Source organism: Caretta caretta, chromosome 7 (assembly GCF_965140235.1).
Source record: "Caretta caretta isolate rCarCar2 chromosome 7, rCarCar1.hap1, whole genome shotgun sequence".
NCBI classification, from domain to species: domain Eukaryota; kingdom Metazoa; phylum Chordata; order Testudines; family Cheloniidae; genus Caretta; species Caretta caretta.
In genome coordinates this window covers 15,724,013-15,742,995 of record NC_134212.1, presented here as the reverse complement: position 1 = coordinate 15,742,995, position 18,983 = coordinate 15,724,013, and the positions used below count along the sequence as shown (strand labels likewise).

The following is an 18,983-nucleotide window of genomic DNA, read 5'->3' as shown; positions in this document are numbered from 1 at the left end:
GCAATTACTGCTGAAGGTCACACATCAGCAATGAGCATGAATTCCAGGAAAAAAAGCTGCTCTTATGTAACTGCTGCTTGAATGTTGGCAGGTGCCCAATGGAGCAGTTCACCACAATATGGGAGGAGGGGGAAAAAAAAGAAAAAAAAAAAGTAGGACATCTCTCAGTTACATTCAGCATCATCAGATTGCCCCCTTAAGGTGAAGTTTAACAGTTCTCTCCTCTTTCATGCTCTTCTCCTTCCATACATATTAATTTGTTCTGGGATTTATAAATCCCTTACCTAGCATCTCACTACTTCCATTGAAGCTCTCATCTTCTCATAGCAATGCAGGTTGCTTTGTCTCTAGCACCTGTTAAAATCCAGTGACAGACTGCAATGGGGGCTTGAAATTAAACAGCTTCTGAAAGCACTTTGCCAATACTTTAACCCCCTTAATCACAGTGTACCCGAGATTCAAGTATTCACCCAGACCTACATTTTTCACGTAGCAGCTCTGATCATGTATGGTACCTGGGCTACAATGGGAGCGGTGGAATTTAGCTTAAAAAACCCCAAGCTATTTCATACTTTTTCACTGAACTACTGCAGTCCGTTTCGTACGATCACAAGAGGTAAGATTTCCTTGATGCCTCAAATAACTGTACACAGAAGGCCCAATTCTCTTCTCATGCTGGTGCAAATTGGGAGCAACTCCACTTAAATCAATGAAGTTACACCAATGCAAGAGAGTGCAAATACAGTCAATGGTAAGAATCAGGCCCACAGCAGCTTCTTGGGAGAACTCTTGTCAGTGTCTCATGTTGGGGTTTTCCACTTTTTTTTTTTATTATTACTAGAAACATTTGCATAGGGCCCGTGTTTAAAAGTCCATATTTGTCAGTTTATTCTCCACCTAGCAAGTCATAACCTTCAACTCATGACATTAATCTGGTGCTGTGCAAAGGTTTGCAAAGATCAACAACTACTTCAGGAAGGCACCAAAGAGCAAGAACAGAAATGCTGAACAGATCTGTGAACTAACTCATATTACTACCGCTAGTCATAGTCGTCATCGTCGTAGTAGTAGTACACATTCCCTTTTAACAAAAAAAACCCGTAACAAAACAAGAAATGACATGGACTATAGCTCTCTTTAGAAAGCAAGCTTTCCCTCAGTCTTTCAAGACACGTCTGCTGGTCTTCATTTACATTTTGGTTCGATAAGAACTCCCTCCAAAGGGGCACCCATTCAAAGCTCTGGGCACCCTCAACATACAGAAGAGCACAGGGAGAGACAAAGTAAAACTTGACCATAACAGCACCACCTCTTCCTTCCACCCAACCACACATCATCTGACCAATACTGCTTGAAACCCTCCATTATTATACTTTTGGCCTTAGACCTTGGGCCTCAGTCTTTTGCTCACTCAAAGAGGTGAGCTTCGCAGCACATCCGGAAAGTCAACACATTCGAATTACATTAGACCTTACGGAGAAAGCAATCTTGAGGAAAGGGATCCTTATAAGAGGGCAGAAGGTTCCCTTTAAATGAAGAGGGATGAGCTTAAAGATTTCTGCTGTTCACCACAATGGCAGTAAGGCAAGGGAAGAGAAGTGGCCCCAGGCAGACAGGTCCCAAGCCCTTTGTAGATCAAAACCAGCCCCTTAATGACACTTTGGTGTCATTCGTTCTCTAGTTTTCAAGGATGTGTGTGTCATGTAAGACTTACTGGTCTAAAGTTCTAATGCATCTAATTCTAGTACTGTACACTTATTTTGATGAGATTTCTTGCACATAAAAAAAAAAAGTTCTACCACAAATATACTGGATTCTGTGCAACACACAACACTGCAGCATTATGAATTCTCTCCCTTGGAAGTAAAGCATTTTTTACTGAACCCAGATACGATATTGGTGGTTGCACAGCAGTTTATGTAAAAACCCTTAACATTCCATTCGCACGTCTAGTTCAAAATGGATCATGGACCAAGGACGATATTAACGGAGTGTTTAAAAAACCGCAAACAACCCAACACCACCACTCTCCTACCCTCCACTCCTTGCAGATGGTGACCCCACCACAGTTGTCAAAGTAAATCCATAGACGCAAAAACCAAATGAACCAGATCAATGTAAAGAAATTGGGTAGAAGTCACTACTCTGTTCTTAATTCACACCACAGATCCTTGAGATTACAAAAGTCTCAGAACAATAATCTGGCAGGCTGATCAACACACAATGGGTCTGTGCCATAACAGTTGGGCACAGCCAGAACAGTTATGACCACACAATTATGGCCCTTTATAATTCTTCCTGTTATGCAGGGGATTTCCTACTCAACAGGGTGAATTCCAGCATTGTTCACTGAGTGACAAAGGCACTCCCTTTCCACAGGACAGAAAGGATTTTAAGAGAGACTCCACTGACTTTGGTTTAGATTTTCCTCATTATTGAAAGTGTAAGTAATAAATAATGGTGTGGCTGTGGCATTTACGGTCCCCTCCTCCCTTTTTTTTTTAAAACAAATGAAAGACAAGATTTTGAACCTATCCTTTGCCAAAAGTATCTTACAGTAGCTACTTAGAATGCCAGAAAGACTGTGAAATTAGCTCTAAATTAGGTCATAATACAATAACAATATTACCTCGCCAACAGCAGGTCTACTCTGAGGGGCAGGAGTGAGTGGAAAACCATTTCAGCCATTCAGAAAAACTAGACTGTTCAGAGCTTAGCAGCTGGAGAAACTAAAACTGAATTCTGTTTTCTTTGACCCTAACTTTTACAGATGCCAGCAGAAGCTATGATGGGAAACATCACAGCTTCCTTTGAGAATTCTCAAAAAATCCTAACCACTGCCAGCATCTCTCTTTATAAACAGACACTGTTCATTTCCTGTGTGTTTATAAACACACCTGCTCCATCCATGGAATTGTTCCATAAGGAAGCAGTAAAGCTCTTATTTGCAGCCAGAAGACTAAGTTCTAAATTGGGTTTGCAGTCTCTAACTGATTTATTGAGGAACGAGATGGAACATTATGGCAAGAGACTAAGAGGAAAGAGAGAGGGAGTTTCACTTTATGATTTTAATTTGCAATTAAACAATCTCAAGTTCTGTCTGAAGTTTCTCCAAGATAAATTATACATACCATTTGGGGAAGCTGCACCCGCACAGAAACAAAAGGGTCTAGCACCTGATTGAAATGTTAATGTGTTATAAATTAACTTCTCAAAAACAGAGCTCATTTCCAGTGGAGCAGTCTAGGTTAGAGAGAAATCTTAATTAGTAAGAAAAAAACAAATCACATCCAAGGTTTGACACTAAACTCTGCTGCCAACTATTTTAAGCTCCCCTGTGAAGCCTGGAAAGATATAGTGCCTGAGTCTCCTCATATTAGTGTAAGGTGAGGAGTAACTCTCCTGGAGTAAAGGGACTTTAATAGTGTGAAATGAGTAACAGGAAAATCATCCTCATTCTCTAAATATATCATACGCAGTTTCCATTAATATATGCACTAAGTGAATATAACTACAAACAAAGACCGCTCAGTTCAAGATAAGAGCATTATGAGATGGATAGGTAGGATTCCAAATCCATTTTGGCAAGCAGGTTCCCAAAATGTTATATTTATTCCTCAAAACAATGGATGTTCCAACAAAATAATAATTGAGATCATTGCTAGACTAGGGTTAAAAGGAAAAAAGTTTCAGAGGAAGCCAGTTTAGAATATTTTTTTAATTTGAAAAAAATAGCTAGTATAGTTCTGTGTTTTACATTTTAAAGGGATCAGTTTTGCCCCAGACAGAAGATTGGAACAACACAGAGGAAACAAAGCAAGGGCAGAAGAACTTTTTTAAAGAAGCTCTTAAATAAGTAAAATACTTGCTGGGCAACAGATATACTGTACAAATATACAGAAAAACAATCAGCCTCTGAATTTGGGCCCACATTTTTGGGGCATATAGGATGGTTGGTGCATAGAACAGTGACAGCATTTGAACATTTAGCTACCTCAACTGGAAGATCTCATTCAAACATGGCCCTCTGCCTTTAACGTAGGTATGCTGCATTCAGTGTAAAAACCCTATCTTAGGCTGCTGCTTTGCCAGGCAAAGATTAGACACAGATTTACCACCAAGTAGCTTTCACAATATACACCTACATTTTCCCACATATTCACAGGCCAAAGCCGAATAGGAAGAAACAGTGACCACACCTATATATTCTGCTGAACTCAACAGTCATCAAGTTACTTTCTTTGTAGGAAAGAACGCCACACAGTTCCTATGCAAGGGCCCATCCCCTTCTATTCTCTCAGTGTGCTACACAAATACATTGTTATGAGCAATCACTCTCACTAGCTAGTAAGCAAAGACAGTTCATTTAGGGTCTCCTCCAATTGGCATCTCTCATTCTTTCCCATCAAGTATAAATGGGTGCCATTAAAACTTAGTATTAACCTTTCCAGATATTTAGGTTAACCACCCTACCTTCCAAATTGCGAGTTAAGCAATACAGTGGTACAATAATTACTGTGGAATGATAAATGCTAACATTTTAATGGTACTCACTGCAGCTAGTATCTAACAGCACTCAGCTCTGATCCTAAGCAGTATGCATACTATTATGCCACCAGATGATTGCAGCTTGCCAAACCTACAACTACATTTGGGATAATACTTGGGGATAATGACAGACAGAATTAGTTATGGTAACTACCAACGTAGACACATAGCGGACTAAACTCAACTAATTCACTAACAGGTGCAGGAGTCAGAACGCTCAACACTGGAAAGACAGCATGACAGATCACATTGCTACTCATAAAACAAACATCACAGAAACACTGCCATGGAAGAAAAATAAAATTAAGACCTCAGCATTATCCAATTCATCAATGGTGATCAACTGGAAAAGAAAAAGGAGAGAAGAAGAGAGGTTGAAAGTAAACATTAGTAAGTGAAATTACAAATAAATCCTGCATTAGGAACTTTGATATCATTTACCATTTCAGTGCTCTGGTTTGGTATTCTAAAAATATTATGAGAGGCATTAAAGGCTAGAGCAGGGCTCTATGATACTGTCATCATCTTAGCTGACATCTGCTCTACTGGAAATATTCTGCCACGGAACTGAACAGACAGGATGCACTCATGCTTTGTTCACATACCAACTGTCAATCCATACAGATTGGTTACACAAGCACCAAGAACTTCAACCTTGGGAATAATAGTAGGCTCCAGTGTGTGAGCGGTCAGCAACACAAGATACCCATCTAAGAATCTTTACAGAGAGTTGGGGAGAATGGCAGCAAGAAGAGAGAGAAGCTGGATTGCAAGTTAAGTCTCAAAATCTGGGTTACCAGAGTTTGTACAATTGGCCCTAACAGACCTGCCACTCATGCAGAAAACATTTGTATGAGCAAGGTGTTTCAGTGAAAGTCACAGTCTGGGCCGATTCTATGCTACTAACGTGGTATGGCTTTCAGCTCATTAGGAATACCACAGCGTACTACTGATCATTGAGAAAACTGAGCAAATGCCAAGATTTAAGGAATTTAGTTGTAGCTGTGTCAGTCCCAGGATATTAGACAGACAAGGTGGGTGAGGTAATATCTTTTATTGGATCAGCTTCTGTGGGTGAGAGAGCGTGAGAGCTCGTCTCTCTCACCCACAGAAGTTGGTCCAATAAAAGATAATACTTCACCCGCCTTATCGCTCTAAGAAATCTCTTCAGTCATATGTAAAGTTTCAAGCATTCCACAAACGTAAACTGAATTTTTTTTTTTTTAAATTCAGATCAAGGGAAAAATCCAGGAAGTCACATGGGAGAACTATGAAATGATGGGAAAAGAGGAGTGGGAGGAGTGTGTGCACAGCTCTCCATGCTAATTCATAGCACATTGAAAAGGTCAGCCTTTGAAGTGAAAAACCATAACTCTTGTAACAAATGCTTTGTTGCATGGGAGGAGGAAGAATCACAGACATTCGGCATTACACTGTAGCCACTCCCTCAGTCAAATGGAAGCACAACAGGCTAGCATCTGGGAAAAAACGTTGAGTATTGAGCTTGGCTCTTCAGTCCACAGGCCAGCAGCCAACATTTCTCCCACTGCATCTTAGCAGTAGCATCTGGGCTCTGATCAAGTCCTTTGCATGTTGCACCGGAATCACAGCAGCACTGTGGGCTGTCAGGGATGGAACCAAAAGTCATGTACAGCCTTTGACAAAGGGCTTGGCTGCTGGAGCCAGACAATCTTCTATTTTCTCTACATGTCCCTTTGGTGGGAGGGAGACCGAGTGAAAATACAAGTCCACAGGTAATACAATGCTGGTGTGTCTGGTTTTTAGTGGGGAGGAGAGGAGGTCAGGCATGTTTATAGGGAGGGAATGCCTCTAGAAAACAGACTGGTTGTCTATTACTAGACTCGCTGGGTCTCAACTAGTATACAGTATACTATGCAGTATATAATATAACAAGATCAGACACTACACGGAAACTTTCCTTACACTTCTTTTGCTAAATTGTACTTCAGGTCTGACCTGCAGCTCTCAATTCCACAGTAGACAACTACCAGCTCCAGTAGACTATAGTGGCAGAGAGGTAAACAAATGCCTACTAGGGATTAAGATAATAGTGATTCAAAGTCATTTAGAATGGAGACCTCCAAAAGCCATAGGAGATGACAAATCACATGGTTAAAGTGGGGATGAGCACTGGGGACAGGGCAGAGGGGAGAGGACTAGACTTTTGCTGAATAGCATAAGTGAAGTCCTACCCATAATGGAACTAAAAAGAACTTTGGCTCTGCCAAATAAACTTTTCTCATACTTGAACAAAGCAAAAGCTGGGGTAAAGTTTTACAACAGAGTGCGGGGAAATGAACAGGCACTCATAATTGTACATGCATGCAGAAGTCAGGGCCCTAAACTTTGTCATAACCATTTTAAATTTATTTCAATCATAACCTGACGTGGAGCTACTGGTTTAGCAAGTTCAGAGATAGTTTATAAAAATGGGGTATGAAGTCTTTAACCATATATAAGAAACGGAAGCAGAAGTGGTAAACAGAGTGGTCTAAGTAGCCTCTCTTTGTTGCTAAAATTTCTTACAATATGTAGAAGTATCAAGAAGAAAATAAGTAGCTATTAGCATTCACAATATATTCTAGTATAAATTATTTTAATGCCCTTATCTGCAGTAGTACTGCTCACACTTCTCAGATTGGTTTACAATAAATTAGGAGTTCTCCTGAACAAATGCAACCCTTTCTATCTTGAGTATCTTCAAGAACCCTAAATTCAACAAGGGTAGCACAAGATTACTTTTACTCCAGAATAGCTTTTAAAGAAATGCGTGTTGCCTTTAAGTGGTGAATAAATCCAGTTAGGAGTAGTCACCAGGTAGAAAATGAATGATTCTACTGCTTGAGGCCAGACAGTCAAAGCTTATCTACAACTAGCAGCTGATAGTTGGCAAACAGCTTTTCCCCTTACTGAAATCTGCTTCATGGGCTATTCTATTCTTGTACTGCATGCATTATGTAACTGATCAACTATGGCAGAAGTTGATGGGTTTCATCTCTGCTTTTCTTTAACTTGGAAGATCTTTAGAATTTTGTAGAGCTTTACAGGTCAATTGTGGAGACAACATAATTTAGCTTGGTTTCAGTGTTTTAAAATTATTTTCAGTATGTTCTCTGGCAGTATCTGCAGCCCCAATTTTACCAAAACCCTGGCAAAGCTCTGATAAATGAATTTTGCTTGAAGCAAAATTTCCAGTGGTATCAGTGTCACTATACACCATGGAGGGAACAGATTTGTTTATTTATTTATTTATTTTAAAAGACCAGTTTGGTTCAGTTGATTTCAAGATATGCTACAGCCAATTTCATTTTACATTCCTTAGGCTAGACATGATCAGGGATGTCCTTACGCTGGTTTTAATGGAAAAACTCGGGATGAACATGCTCCAAAGAGTTTAGTAGCCAACTGTACAAACCAGGGGTCTCAAACTCAAATGACCATGAGTACATTGGCCCGAGGGCCGCACTACTGACCCCCGCCCCTCACTGCCCCGGCCCCACCCCCACTCCACCCCTTCCGTGCGGCCCTGCCCCTGCCCCTCCTCTTCCCACCCCTTCCCTGCCCCCATTCCAACCCCTTCCCTGAAATCCCCACCACAACTCCGCCCCCAGGAGGGGTGCAGGGTGTGCCAGGGGGTCAGGGCAGGGGGTTGCGGTGCAGGGTGCAGCAGGCGGCTCAAGGTAGGGGGTCAGGGTGCAGGAGGTCAGGGTGCAGCAGGCGGCTCAGGGCAGGGGGTCAGGGTGCAGGGGGGTGCGGCAGGGGCTGGGGTGCAGGAGGTCGGGTGCAGGGTGTGGCAGGGGCTGGGGTGCAGGAGGGGTGTGGGGTGCGGAGTGGGGCAGGGGGCTCAGGGCAAGGGGTTGGGGTGCAGGAGGGGTGCAGCAGGGGGCTTAGGGCAGGGGGTTGGCTGCAGGAGGGGGCTCAGGGCAGGGGGTTCAGCTGCAGGAGGGGTTCGGGGGGTGGGTCAGCAGCGGGGAGGTACTTGGAAGAGCAGCCAGGGCAACACACAGACCCCTTTCCCCTCCTCCCCCAGGTCCCGGCCGCCTCCTGGAGTGGCGCAGGGGTAGGGCAGGCAGGCAGGGAGCCTGCCCTGCTCCCGGTGCATGCTGGGCTGGAGCCGCTCTAGGTAAACGCTGGGGGGGCAGGGGGACCGTGGGGAGCTGGTGGGCCACAGAAAATAACCCCACAGGCCGCGTGTTTGAGACCCCGGTATCAATCCTGAGGTATCAGTAGTTTATTTGTAATGCCAAGTACACTAGAAGCTGGCTCTTGAGTAGTGGCAGATACCACCTCTCAGTCATGAAGTCAACATTTATGTTAAATCGGAGGCTGATTGTGGCTTGGGTGAACATACCTTGCTAGCTTTAATCTAGCTAGCATGGTTAAAAATAGTGACTACACAGCGGCACAAATCCCAGCATGGTCTAGCAATACAAGTAGGTACCCAATTCAGGGTCCAGGTGGGCTTGTACAGCCCATGCTCCCACATCTTCCCTGCTATTTTCAGCTGTGCTAACTAGATTAAAGCTAGGTTTCAGAGGGGTAGCCATGCTTATCTGAATCAGCAAAACCAATGAGGAGTTCTTGTGGCACCTTAGAGACTAACAAGTTGATCTGGGCCTAAGCTTTCGTGGGCTAGAACCCACTTCATCAAGTGCATGGAGTGAAAAATACAGTAAGTAGGTATAAATATATAGCATATGGAAAGATGGGAGTTGCCTTACCAAGTGGTGGGGTCAGTGCTAACAAGGCCAATTCAGTCAGGGTGGATGTGGCCCATTCCCAACAGTTGACAAGAAGGGGTGAATATCAACAGAGGGAAAACTATTTCTTGTAGTGCTAACAGGGCCAATTCAATCAGGGTGGATGTGGCCCATTTCCAGAATAGTGCAGGTATGCCTATCTGAGCTGCAATCACATCTCTAACTGCAGTGCGGACACATCTTCAGAAATGAGGCATGGCTACGAAGGACCATCAAAGCCCTCTGCAAGAGCAGCGTTATCTTTTTTACAGGTTTTGCCTAGTTGACTTCCATATTAGGCTAGAAAGCATGTAAAAAGTAAATAACCTAGAGACAGAGAGAAGTTGAAGGCTCCCAAACAGCAGCAGGTTAGAGCGATATTCAGCACAAATTACTGTCAGCTTGTCAAGACTGGAAGGCAGGTTTAAAACATATACATGCAGGATGGTGCCAACACCCCAATGCTACTTCCAGGGGGTTAGGGCATTCCACGCAGTTATTGTTACTTTATTTAAAAGAACTATTACTGCTGCTTGCAAGCAAGGCTTAATAGCAAGCAACCTCACAGAGCTAGGCAAAAGGTGCTGAGTTGGGCTGGATCACTGACAGGGGTGGAAGTTGTGACACACACAAGCGGGAAGCAGCATTCCCAGATCAAGACAGGGAGTGCAGCATTGCCCATCCCCACCTCCGGGATATTTTCCTGGGAGTCTCCTGCTCATTTACGGTATTGCGTGGGCACACAGCTAGGGCATGTGGCTGGCAATAAGCAACATGCTCATGGCATACTGGAGAAGGATTCTCATTGCTTTGCCTGGTTTATCTTCGAGATTGTTGAACTCGTGGGTTTCGCAAGCCTGGTGTTTGCCAAGCGGGGAGCGACATGCCTCATATCCAGCTAACCTTGGAGTGGGCTGAGGCTGCCTGCATCACCCTCAGTCTGGCAAACTTGAACTAGCTCAGCTTTGTGGTTTCTCCACTTTCCACTGCCTACATCAAACAGCACTCCTCATCCTCCCCGGAAGGGACAGCCTTAGACAAGGGTCTGTAAAGAAGCTGTCCAATCTCTCAATTTTTGCCTCAAACTAATGGGCTACCATCATCTAAGACTGACCAACTTAGCACTTTGTCATGACTTCAAACCCAGCTTGCAATTTGCTTCTAATTAGAGAGCCTCATTTGTATCACTTAGTAAAACTATTCAATTGTCCATCTGCATAAAAACTCTAAACAAACTGCTCACAGTTACAGATTACCTTTTGTAACAACTCTGTTCAACCACTCAGTTGCTTCCTTCCCTGCTTTGTAATTGTTGCCTCTTACGTGCTCATGGGCAGTTGTTTCTGTGCACTACAGAGCTATGATTCTGTTTCTCGGGTACTGCAGCTTTAAGTGTAAGAGTCCCATCTGTCTACGAGCGGGCAAGACCACGAGGCATTTCACGCTGGAGACTCTCAAGTTAGAGACAGACACTCTACTTTCTCTCACAGAGATTTTCCCTTTGCTCTTTCTTTGCTTGCTGTTTTCCTGAATTTAAAATGAAAGCCATCCAGATTCAAAGCACATTTGAGACTGTTTATGGAAAACATTATGGTTCTTCTCTTTGTAGCTCTCCCTAAGATGTTCGGGACCTGTTAAACTCCTTTCATCCATCAAAGGTCATGCTCTAATCTTTTCATCGATTGTCACCCTGCTTTGGGTTCTTTTATTTTCCATGTCTTCATAAAGAGACTATGGAAGCCATGCTCCAAAGGTGGGATACCTATCCCAGTGTCAATACAGTTAAATCAAATTGAATATGCATCAATATATCTAAGAGTAAAAGTGTGAGAGATACACACACTGTTTGAACAAAGGAGAGATCTATAGCTCCAGAAAGACTCCCTCTTGATGGGAAAAAGGAACAGTATGTTGATGGAAAAACTATTATAGTTGTATACCAACCAATTTATAATTCAAATTCCTCAGTACCACAATAGAGAGAAGCTAACTCAGCCATATACAAGTCAAAATTAAGTTATCAAAAGAATCCTCTTATTGACAGATCCCATGACTGCATGGACAAGTCTCCTCTAAGTAGCTATAACATATGGTTCTCTCTTCTGTAATGACAACCAAAGGGAACAGATTCTACATTGCTGATCAGGATGCAAACTATTGCAGAAATTAGACAAACCTGATATTCTAAAACAAGAAGCCAGAGTAATTACATAACTTTCAACTTAATTTCATGATCTTGAAAGCAATTAGTTGTTGACTAGAAAGGTTTTATCCTTAACCCAAGATATAAATACAAATTTAAAGGCCTAGAAGCGTATTTTCTCTCTCTGAATACGAAAGACAGTGTTGAACAAAAGCAAAATGATAAATTGTAAATTAAGTACCTTCTCTCCATAGCCTCTATCTTTGGTCATCATTTCCCTGAGTGTCTGTAATACCTTAATACATAGTTTCTCCTCATTCTCCTCCAGCAGCTGTTTAGTGTGTTTTATTAACCTGAAAACAACCAATTGATCATAGTTTGTTTTAGTACTAAATTTTGTAAAAATTAGGACAGGCATTTGTGGCTATCTTATCCTCAATGGTCAAAGCTACAACCATGAAGTTAATTAAAATGTGGTTTTATTAGGATCAGTATATAGTGAGCTGGCGAGTACCCTCTTAATAGTAACACTTGCTGAGTTATCATGAATACCAGTGAAGCTATGAAGGGAACTCCAGCACTCCCACCTGAATAATAGCCAGGCAAAAATAAATCTATATACAGGGATCAAGGAATTATATAGAAGTGAGGGAAATTAAAAATTGAAGGTCCACTATGAAAAACCAGTAACATTAAACGAGACTCTAAATACTGCATATATTTCCTCATTAAAGAAAAAAGAATGTAGACCTTGGATAAGGCAACTGGAAACCATACGATGACACAGACTTCGACTTTGACTCATTACCCCAATGGTAAGAGGTATAAAGGGAAGTGTTTTGTTGACGCACTCTAGGGACTAGAGTCAACTGGCCCCAATCTCACTAATAAAGATTAACTCTAAAAATGTGTGTAGTCATTTGTATTACAGTACACCATGGCCTTACACTGCTCCAGAATTTGTAAGCATCACCTGCAAGGACAGATTGACCAATATGGACAGCTGTTGTCACCTTCTTTCTGAAGACAAATGACTTTATTTTCCTGAGGACAAGTTGTGTTTAATACAACACAACATAGGGTACTGCTCTGCAAGGAACTAACTCCTGCATAGAGCATAAGGAAACAACTTACTTGCAAATGAAGCCTCCGCTTTCACATTTTCTCCTTGCATCTGTGTTCTCTGGGAAGAGCAGCTCTGGCCTATGAAGAACATCTACCAGTACTGACAATTCAGCCTGCACTAGGGGGCGTAAGCGATCTTCCAATGCCGATACTATGTCCTAGGAAACAATAACAATCAGGTTTTGTCAATCCCAAGCAATATTTTTGGGGACCATATTGTAGAACGTTTATGAATAGTTTATGTATCACTGCGTGCCAGGGGCTGTATACAACTCCAGAGGAAAGGAGTATCACAGCTCCTCCAAGAACCAAAAACAGTATGTGTGTGTGTGTGTGGGGGGGGGGGGGTGAGACACTTAAAGTGAGACACTTAGATTGTAAACATCTCCAGAGAGACACCAGCCCCAGGGAGGCTTGCATATTCTGGCTCAGATGAGGTTCTTAGAGACCAACACATAAAGAAATGGCTTTGGATATGAAAAGGGCTGGGCTTAAAGGGACTCAGGGCCTTCCTTCAGATCCATCAAATGGACAGAACCTTCTGTCCAAGAGGGACCCCAATCCTTGAAGAAAGGTTGGAAAGATTTCGGCCTATTAGGTCTCAGTAAGACGGATGGGTGACTCCTGGTATGTTTAAATCTGTGTATTGTTTTTACTCTGTTTTCTCTGGAATACTTTTCTCCGTAAGAATAAAGCTTAGAGAGGGTAGTATAGTAACTTGTAACCTGACAGCAATATGCTGTGCATAGCCCTCTGACAGAAAACATCACACAAGCGCTAGCTCTTACAGTGTGATATCCCCAACAAGCTAGTCTGTCTAAGGCAAGGGGTGGTCGCACTTTCAAACCCCTGGCCCTAAGGAAGTGGGTCAAGGATCCCTACTCAGAGGCAGGTGATGGCTGGAGATCATGAAATCTGACCATGCACTCCTGAAGTGGACCATCGGGGCGGGCGGGGACGGGGGGGAAGATACAGGTGCAATTTCCATGAAACTGTCACAACTGTATCCTAGAAAACAGCATTCAGAAGTTATACTCAATTCTGAAATGTTCTGACAGACTAGTGAAGACTTCCCTGTTTAAAAACCCCACCAGATTACAAAACACTAGCATTTGTCTAACAGATTCCCATTTTATTAGCCACTGAATGTTACAACTAGTGCCATCATTTTCAGTGACTCCTCAGATTACTTAGTATTTTCCCATTTCTGTAGGTGGCTTTCGCCTATAAGGAGTAAAAAACCAGTGAAAATGCAGATTCTCTGTTATACTGCAAACACTACGCTTCATAATTATCTGGACCAACAAATGAATACAACTGATTGACATCAGGCAAAAAAAAAAAAAAAATCCATGATTTCCCCCCCTTTTCAACCATTCTTACAAATGAATATTCTGCAGAAAATATATTCTAGAGAGATTCACCCCAATCTCATTGAACAGAAGTTACAGAACTGCAGAAAAAGTTACTGAGAGAATGCTTAGTCAAATTGACATGCGTAAGTGGACAGGGGACTATAGGAATTCAACTGTCTTTATTGGACAAAAAGAAAAGGAGGACTTGTGGCACCTTAGAGACTAACAAATTTATTTGAGCTTAAGCTTTCGTGAGCTACACCTCACTTCATCGGATGCATTATTTCGACTTAGATCCAATTTAGGCACAAGCAATTTAAATCAAGATTGCACACCAGGAAAACATTTTCCTCCACAGAACCAGTCATTATGGATAAAGGTATAATCTAAAGCACTGAATTTTATTCAGTATCAAAAGTAAAGTGCCTTATTACTGAATACTTAATCATCCTCAGGTCTTGATATTAGTACCAAGTAAAGATGTAATTAAAACATTTCCAGTCTAAGCCCTGATCTGACTTGGTCTGCCAGCATCACAAGTAGTCAGAATATATTGTTTAAAATTTCTTTTGAGTAGAAATCAGTATGAAATTGTACATGTAGCATTGCTTTAGACAGATTATTTTGTTCATTTGAGGAAGCAACAACTTTGGGGTCATTAAGAGTCAATCTATCAGACAAACAGTAAACTTTGCAACAATTCCCAGACTGTGGTCTATGGAGCCTTTTATCACATTAAATGTTTCGATAACCAAGTAGTGAAGTACTGGAGGGACTTGAAAGTACGCAACAAATTAGAGGATCCCCCTCTCTCTCTCAAGGAGCAGTTGAAATGAAACCACTGGTACTGGCAGAATGAAAATGTTGGGAGAACCACAGAACTGGACAAATGTGCTTTGAAGTATCTTCTTCTCCAAGGGCCATAAAACTTCCACAAGCTTTAGCTGTGCATGTTCCATTACCTATTTCAATAAATGGTTTACATTTGATTTTACATACAGTATTAAATTAGCTTTGGCTGTGGTTATCACATGTGGCATTTTTACTTTGACTCATAACTCCCAAATTGAAGTAGTAAGTTTGTCTTTTTGTGCTGACATGTAAATATATGGCTATCAAGATGGCTGAAGTAAGTTGTTAATGCAGCACTCTGTATTCACCTGCAATCTTTCAATGATGTTTCGATAGTCCCTGGAAGCAGCTAGCACGGAGTCTCTACGGGCAGCATTCCTTGCCGTCATTCTCCAGTTCATTGCAGTTTTCTGTACTATGTTGTGTGATTTTAGGAAGAGATTGTTGACTTGGCTGTCCAAATCCACAGGTATTGCAATTGCTCGACTTTTCGCTGCAACAGGCAAAAGGTAATAAGAATGGACTCCTTTAGCCCCTACATGCAATCAATAAGGGAACAAGGGGGAATCCCAAGCTGCGCTTCTTTCATATTCTTTTCTGAATATTTTAAATACACTTTCTGTGATGCTGTTTTCAATCCGCAGTGCAATGAATCTGACCCCCTTGTGGCAGTCATAATACCTTAAGTTTAACACAGCTTTTTCCTAACTTCAGAATGTACGAGCAAGACCATGCCCTCACATACACCTTCATAACTCCCACTAAAGTTAAGAGGATGTGCACATCCATCTTATAGAACAATTTGGCCCTATGTCCTACGTCCACGAGGCTCACTGTCCTCGCCACTAATACGCAGCAACTTCTGGGAAGGAATGCGGCAGCCATCTAGCTGCACAAATCAGCAGTTCATTGTTGAAGATTGGAGTACAACTGTCACATTCAACAGAAACCACAAAGCGAATTTAGGTCAGCAAAAACCCATTGTTTCAGATGCCAACATGTACTTTCAGAACTTCTGCCCCTAATTAGTCAAACAGTTTACAGTTTCACCTCACATTTACATTGAAAACATTTGTTGTGCAACCATAGAACAGGACTTTAGCTATGAAGGAAATGCTTGATTTGCTCCATGCCTTCGCTCTGAGTTAGCTACCTCCTACCATCTACTGGAGGTAGAATACATCTTGCTTTTGGGATAGAAGGCTGAAACATTGGACAGAAGTATTTTGTGCATGTTAAATCTAACTTCTTACCTACATCAGACAGCACCCTAATGCAGCTCTCCACCGATGCTTTTTGGCTTGGCATTAGCCAGTTGCAGTGGTATACCCTGAACACTCCTTGCAACAGTTGTACAAACACAGGCTGGCGAGTCTAGAACATATGAAAATAACCAGATCAAAATCATCGTCTCATGTTTGAGATTAGATTGTCCACTACTTCGATACTACATCAGCCATTATTCTTTGCAGACTGACTGCATGTTAGCAGTCCACATCCACTTGTAAGGCAACATTTATATTCTGGGCAGCATGTCTACTACACAAGCAGCAGTTTAACAGAAGAGGGAGTATCAGGACAGATAGGGAAATGTCAACTAGATGGCTCCTAGAGCGTGAAGTCCCACTAAATGCACTATCACTAAGCAAAGGAAATAGGCAGTAATCTTTAGTTTGTATGAGGGAGGGTTTTCAGCAGCCCAAAATACAGAGATTGCTCATTTGGGATTGACCAGAGGGTGGCTCGGCACTCAATAGGAAAATTGGCCTTTGCTCTTGCTAAACTACAACTCAGCTCCATAATTATCGACTGGTCCTTTTCTGAAGTTTGTTGGCTTCTAATTCACAGATACGTCTTTTGAACAGCTGTAACTTTGAACATGAGTTGCAGTTAGTTTATAAACACTGCAGCTGCCATGGATCAGTCAAAAAAAGTCAACTATATTGCCTTTTGCAAGATTTTCCACTATAAATAAGCCAATATCCCCACCTCAAAGAGGTAAAAGACTCACATATGAGTACTCTGCTATCTCTGCAAAAACAGTTTCAAAACCAAATCACTATTTTGCTTTATGTAAGCAGTTTTTAGTGTAAGAATTTATTTTTTTAAACTGTCCTGATAAACTTGTTTCAACACTAAAAAGCCCACCTATAGTGAGAGGCAACACCCATGTGTCTGTTTCTATTTGGTACATAATGCTTAGTTTAAGCAAACCACACCTCAGTGCAAAGCTCACAGTGGATTTAGGAACTACTGGAAAATACCTCTGTTAGTCTGGTCAAGACTGATGTCTGTTATAAGGGGGCGGGGAGGGGGAAGAAGAAGAAGCTGGAATTAGAGAAAAGGAAATATTTTTTCTTTAATTTTAACCAAATTGTGAAATAACTCCATGTGCTGGTAATGGGGAACAGAGTTTACTTAGAGTAACACAATAGCTAACGCCCATCAGCCTTTCCAGCAACGCAGCCAAATGTCAAAATATTGTAGACACTGGTCTAAATACATTGAAACTATCTATGTTTCTGGACTCTAGCCACTCACACATTCCTTTCAAACCATGTTTAAAGACTTATCTGTCTGAAAACTTCAGTGATGTTTCATTTGCTTAAACTAGGTCCATAAATCAAAACCACTCTAAATTTTGTAAATAAGGTTTGGGTCAGTAGCGCCCATAGGAGGCAAGAAAGTCAAGATAAATACAGTAAAGAGGCAGTTATTTGGAGAGTTTTTGCTTGGAAAGGAATCAATATATTACCCTAAGATTAAGGGGTGACTTGATTAGTCTGTAAGGACCTAGATGGGGAACAAATATTTGGTAATGGATTCTTCAGTCTAGCAGAGAAAGATGCAAGATGGCTACAAGTTGATGCTAGAGACATTCAGACTGGAAAAAAACACAAGTTTTTTTTAACTGTGAGGCTTACTAACCATTGGAACAATTTACCAAGGGGCATGGTGGATTTTTTAATCACAATTGGATGTTTTCCCTAAAGATGAAGTCTAAGGGTTTTAGGGGGAGGGAAGTTCTATGGCTTGTGTTGCACAGCAGGTTAGCCTAGATGATCACAACGGTCCCTTTTGGCCTTGGAATCTGTGAATCTAATTTTGTATTATGTACATGGACACACAGGGCAGGTCCCTGCCCCAAGGAAAGTAGAATTTAAGTCATGGTACAGGAGGAGAGGACATCAGGGAAGGAGGGGAAGGAGTGGGCTGAAATTTACACAGTGCAAGTGTAGGAGTAAGCATGGAGACATTAGGGGGAGAATACAGAACGGAGTCGGGAAGCAAGGCAAGGCATATGGACCTGAGAGGGGCAGTGGTGGGAGATTAGATGTAGGAAGCTGCAGAGCTCTGCAGAGCACTGAAAGGGAAGACAAAACCTGAGTTTGATGCAAGAGATGCAAAGGCACTGAAGAGATAGAAGTGTGTGTGTGTGTAGGGGAAGGAGGGGTTCACATGCCATCAGAGACTTGAATCATTTTCACAGCAGCAATTCACATAGGCTGGAGGGGCGCGAAGCAGGAATTCGGTCAGCCAAAGGGAGGCTACAAATTACTTAAGAGTCCAAGGATATGGACAAGGGTTTCAACAGACATAACAGATAGATAGTGGAGATGAGAAAGAGGAAGAAAGAAGATCTGGCAACAGAGTGGATGTGAGGGGCTGAGGAGAGAGGAGTCTAGCACAACCCAGAGGATTGTGGAACCATCACCCCCATGATGGAGAAGGGAGGATGAAATTAGATGCTTTGTCTTGCTATGTTTAGATAGGCTTTGAGATGCTGGAAGGAGAACTGCAGATGCATGAATTAGCAGATAGGGAAAGTCTTGAGGTAAAGAAGTAGATTCAAAAGTTGCCAGCACAAAGTGAGCAATTACAGGCATGACAAGCACTGAGGTCACACAGTGATAAGGTACAGAGGGAACTGAAGACAAGGCAAAGGACAGAGCCATACGGGACAGGGTTAATTATTAGTCATACTTATTTTTTTGCACAATAAGGTTTTGACAGATTTGCATGCAAACTGGTATTAAAACAACAACTTTCACTTCAAAGTCACATGAGAAGCAGATCAAACAGTATTAGGCAGTGAACGTTAACGTTTACAGCTGATTACTCAATACTGCGCTTGTGTGGGTTAAGGTTCAGGCCCCTAATCAGGCCAATTACAGTGCAGATAGCTGCCACAGTTACCTC

The 18,983-nt window shown here is 42.0% G+C and overlaps 1 protein-coding gene across 9 annotated transcripts in view; it reads right to left on the bottom strand.

The window, feature by feature from the left end:
- The window catches only part of ITPR1 (inositol 1,4,5-trisphosphate receptor type 1), a 251,501-nt gene that overhangs the window by 102,753 nt on the left and 129,765 nt on the right, over positions 1–18,983 (bottom strand). For 7 of the 9 annotated variants that reach the window (XM_048856975.2, XM_075130279.1, XM_048856974.2 and 4 more), the window contains 5 exons: positions 16,037–16,157; positions 15,092–15,276; positions 12,586–12,734; positions 11,693–11,804; positions 4,859–4,891 (listed from right to left, as the gene is read on the bottom strand). In XM_048856975.2, coding sequence (XP_048712932.1) covers positions 4,859–4,891; positions 11,693–11,804; positions 12,586–12,734; positions 15,092–15,276; positions 16,037–16,157 — 600 coding nt within the window. The remainder of the gene's footprint in view (positions 1–4,858; positions 4,892–11,692; positions 11,805–12,585; positions 12,735–15,091; positions 15,277–16,036; positions 16,158–18,983) is intronic. The other 2 variants (XM_075130278.1, XM_048856979.2) reach the window with 1 other exon arrangement.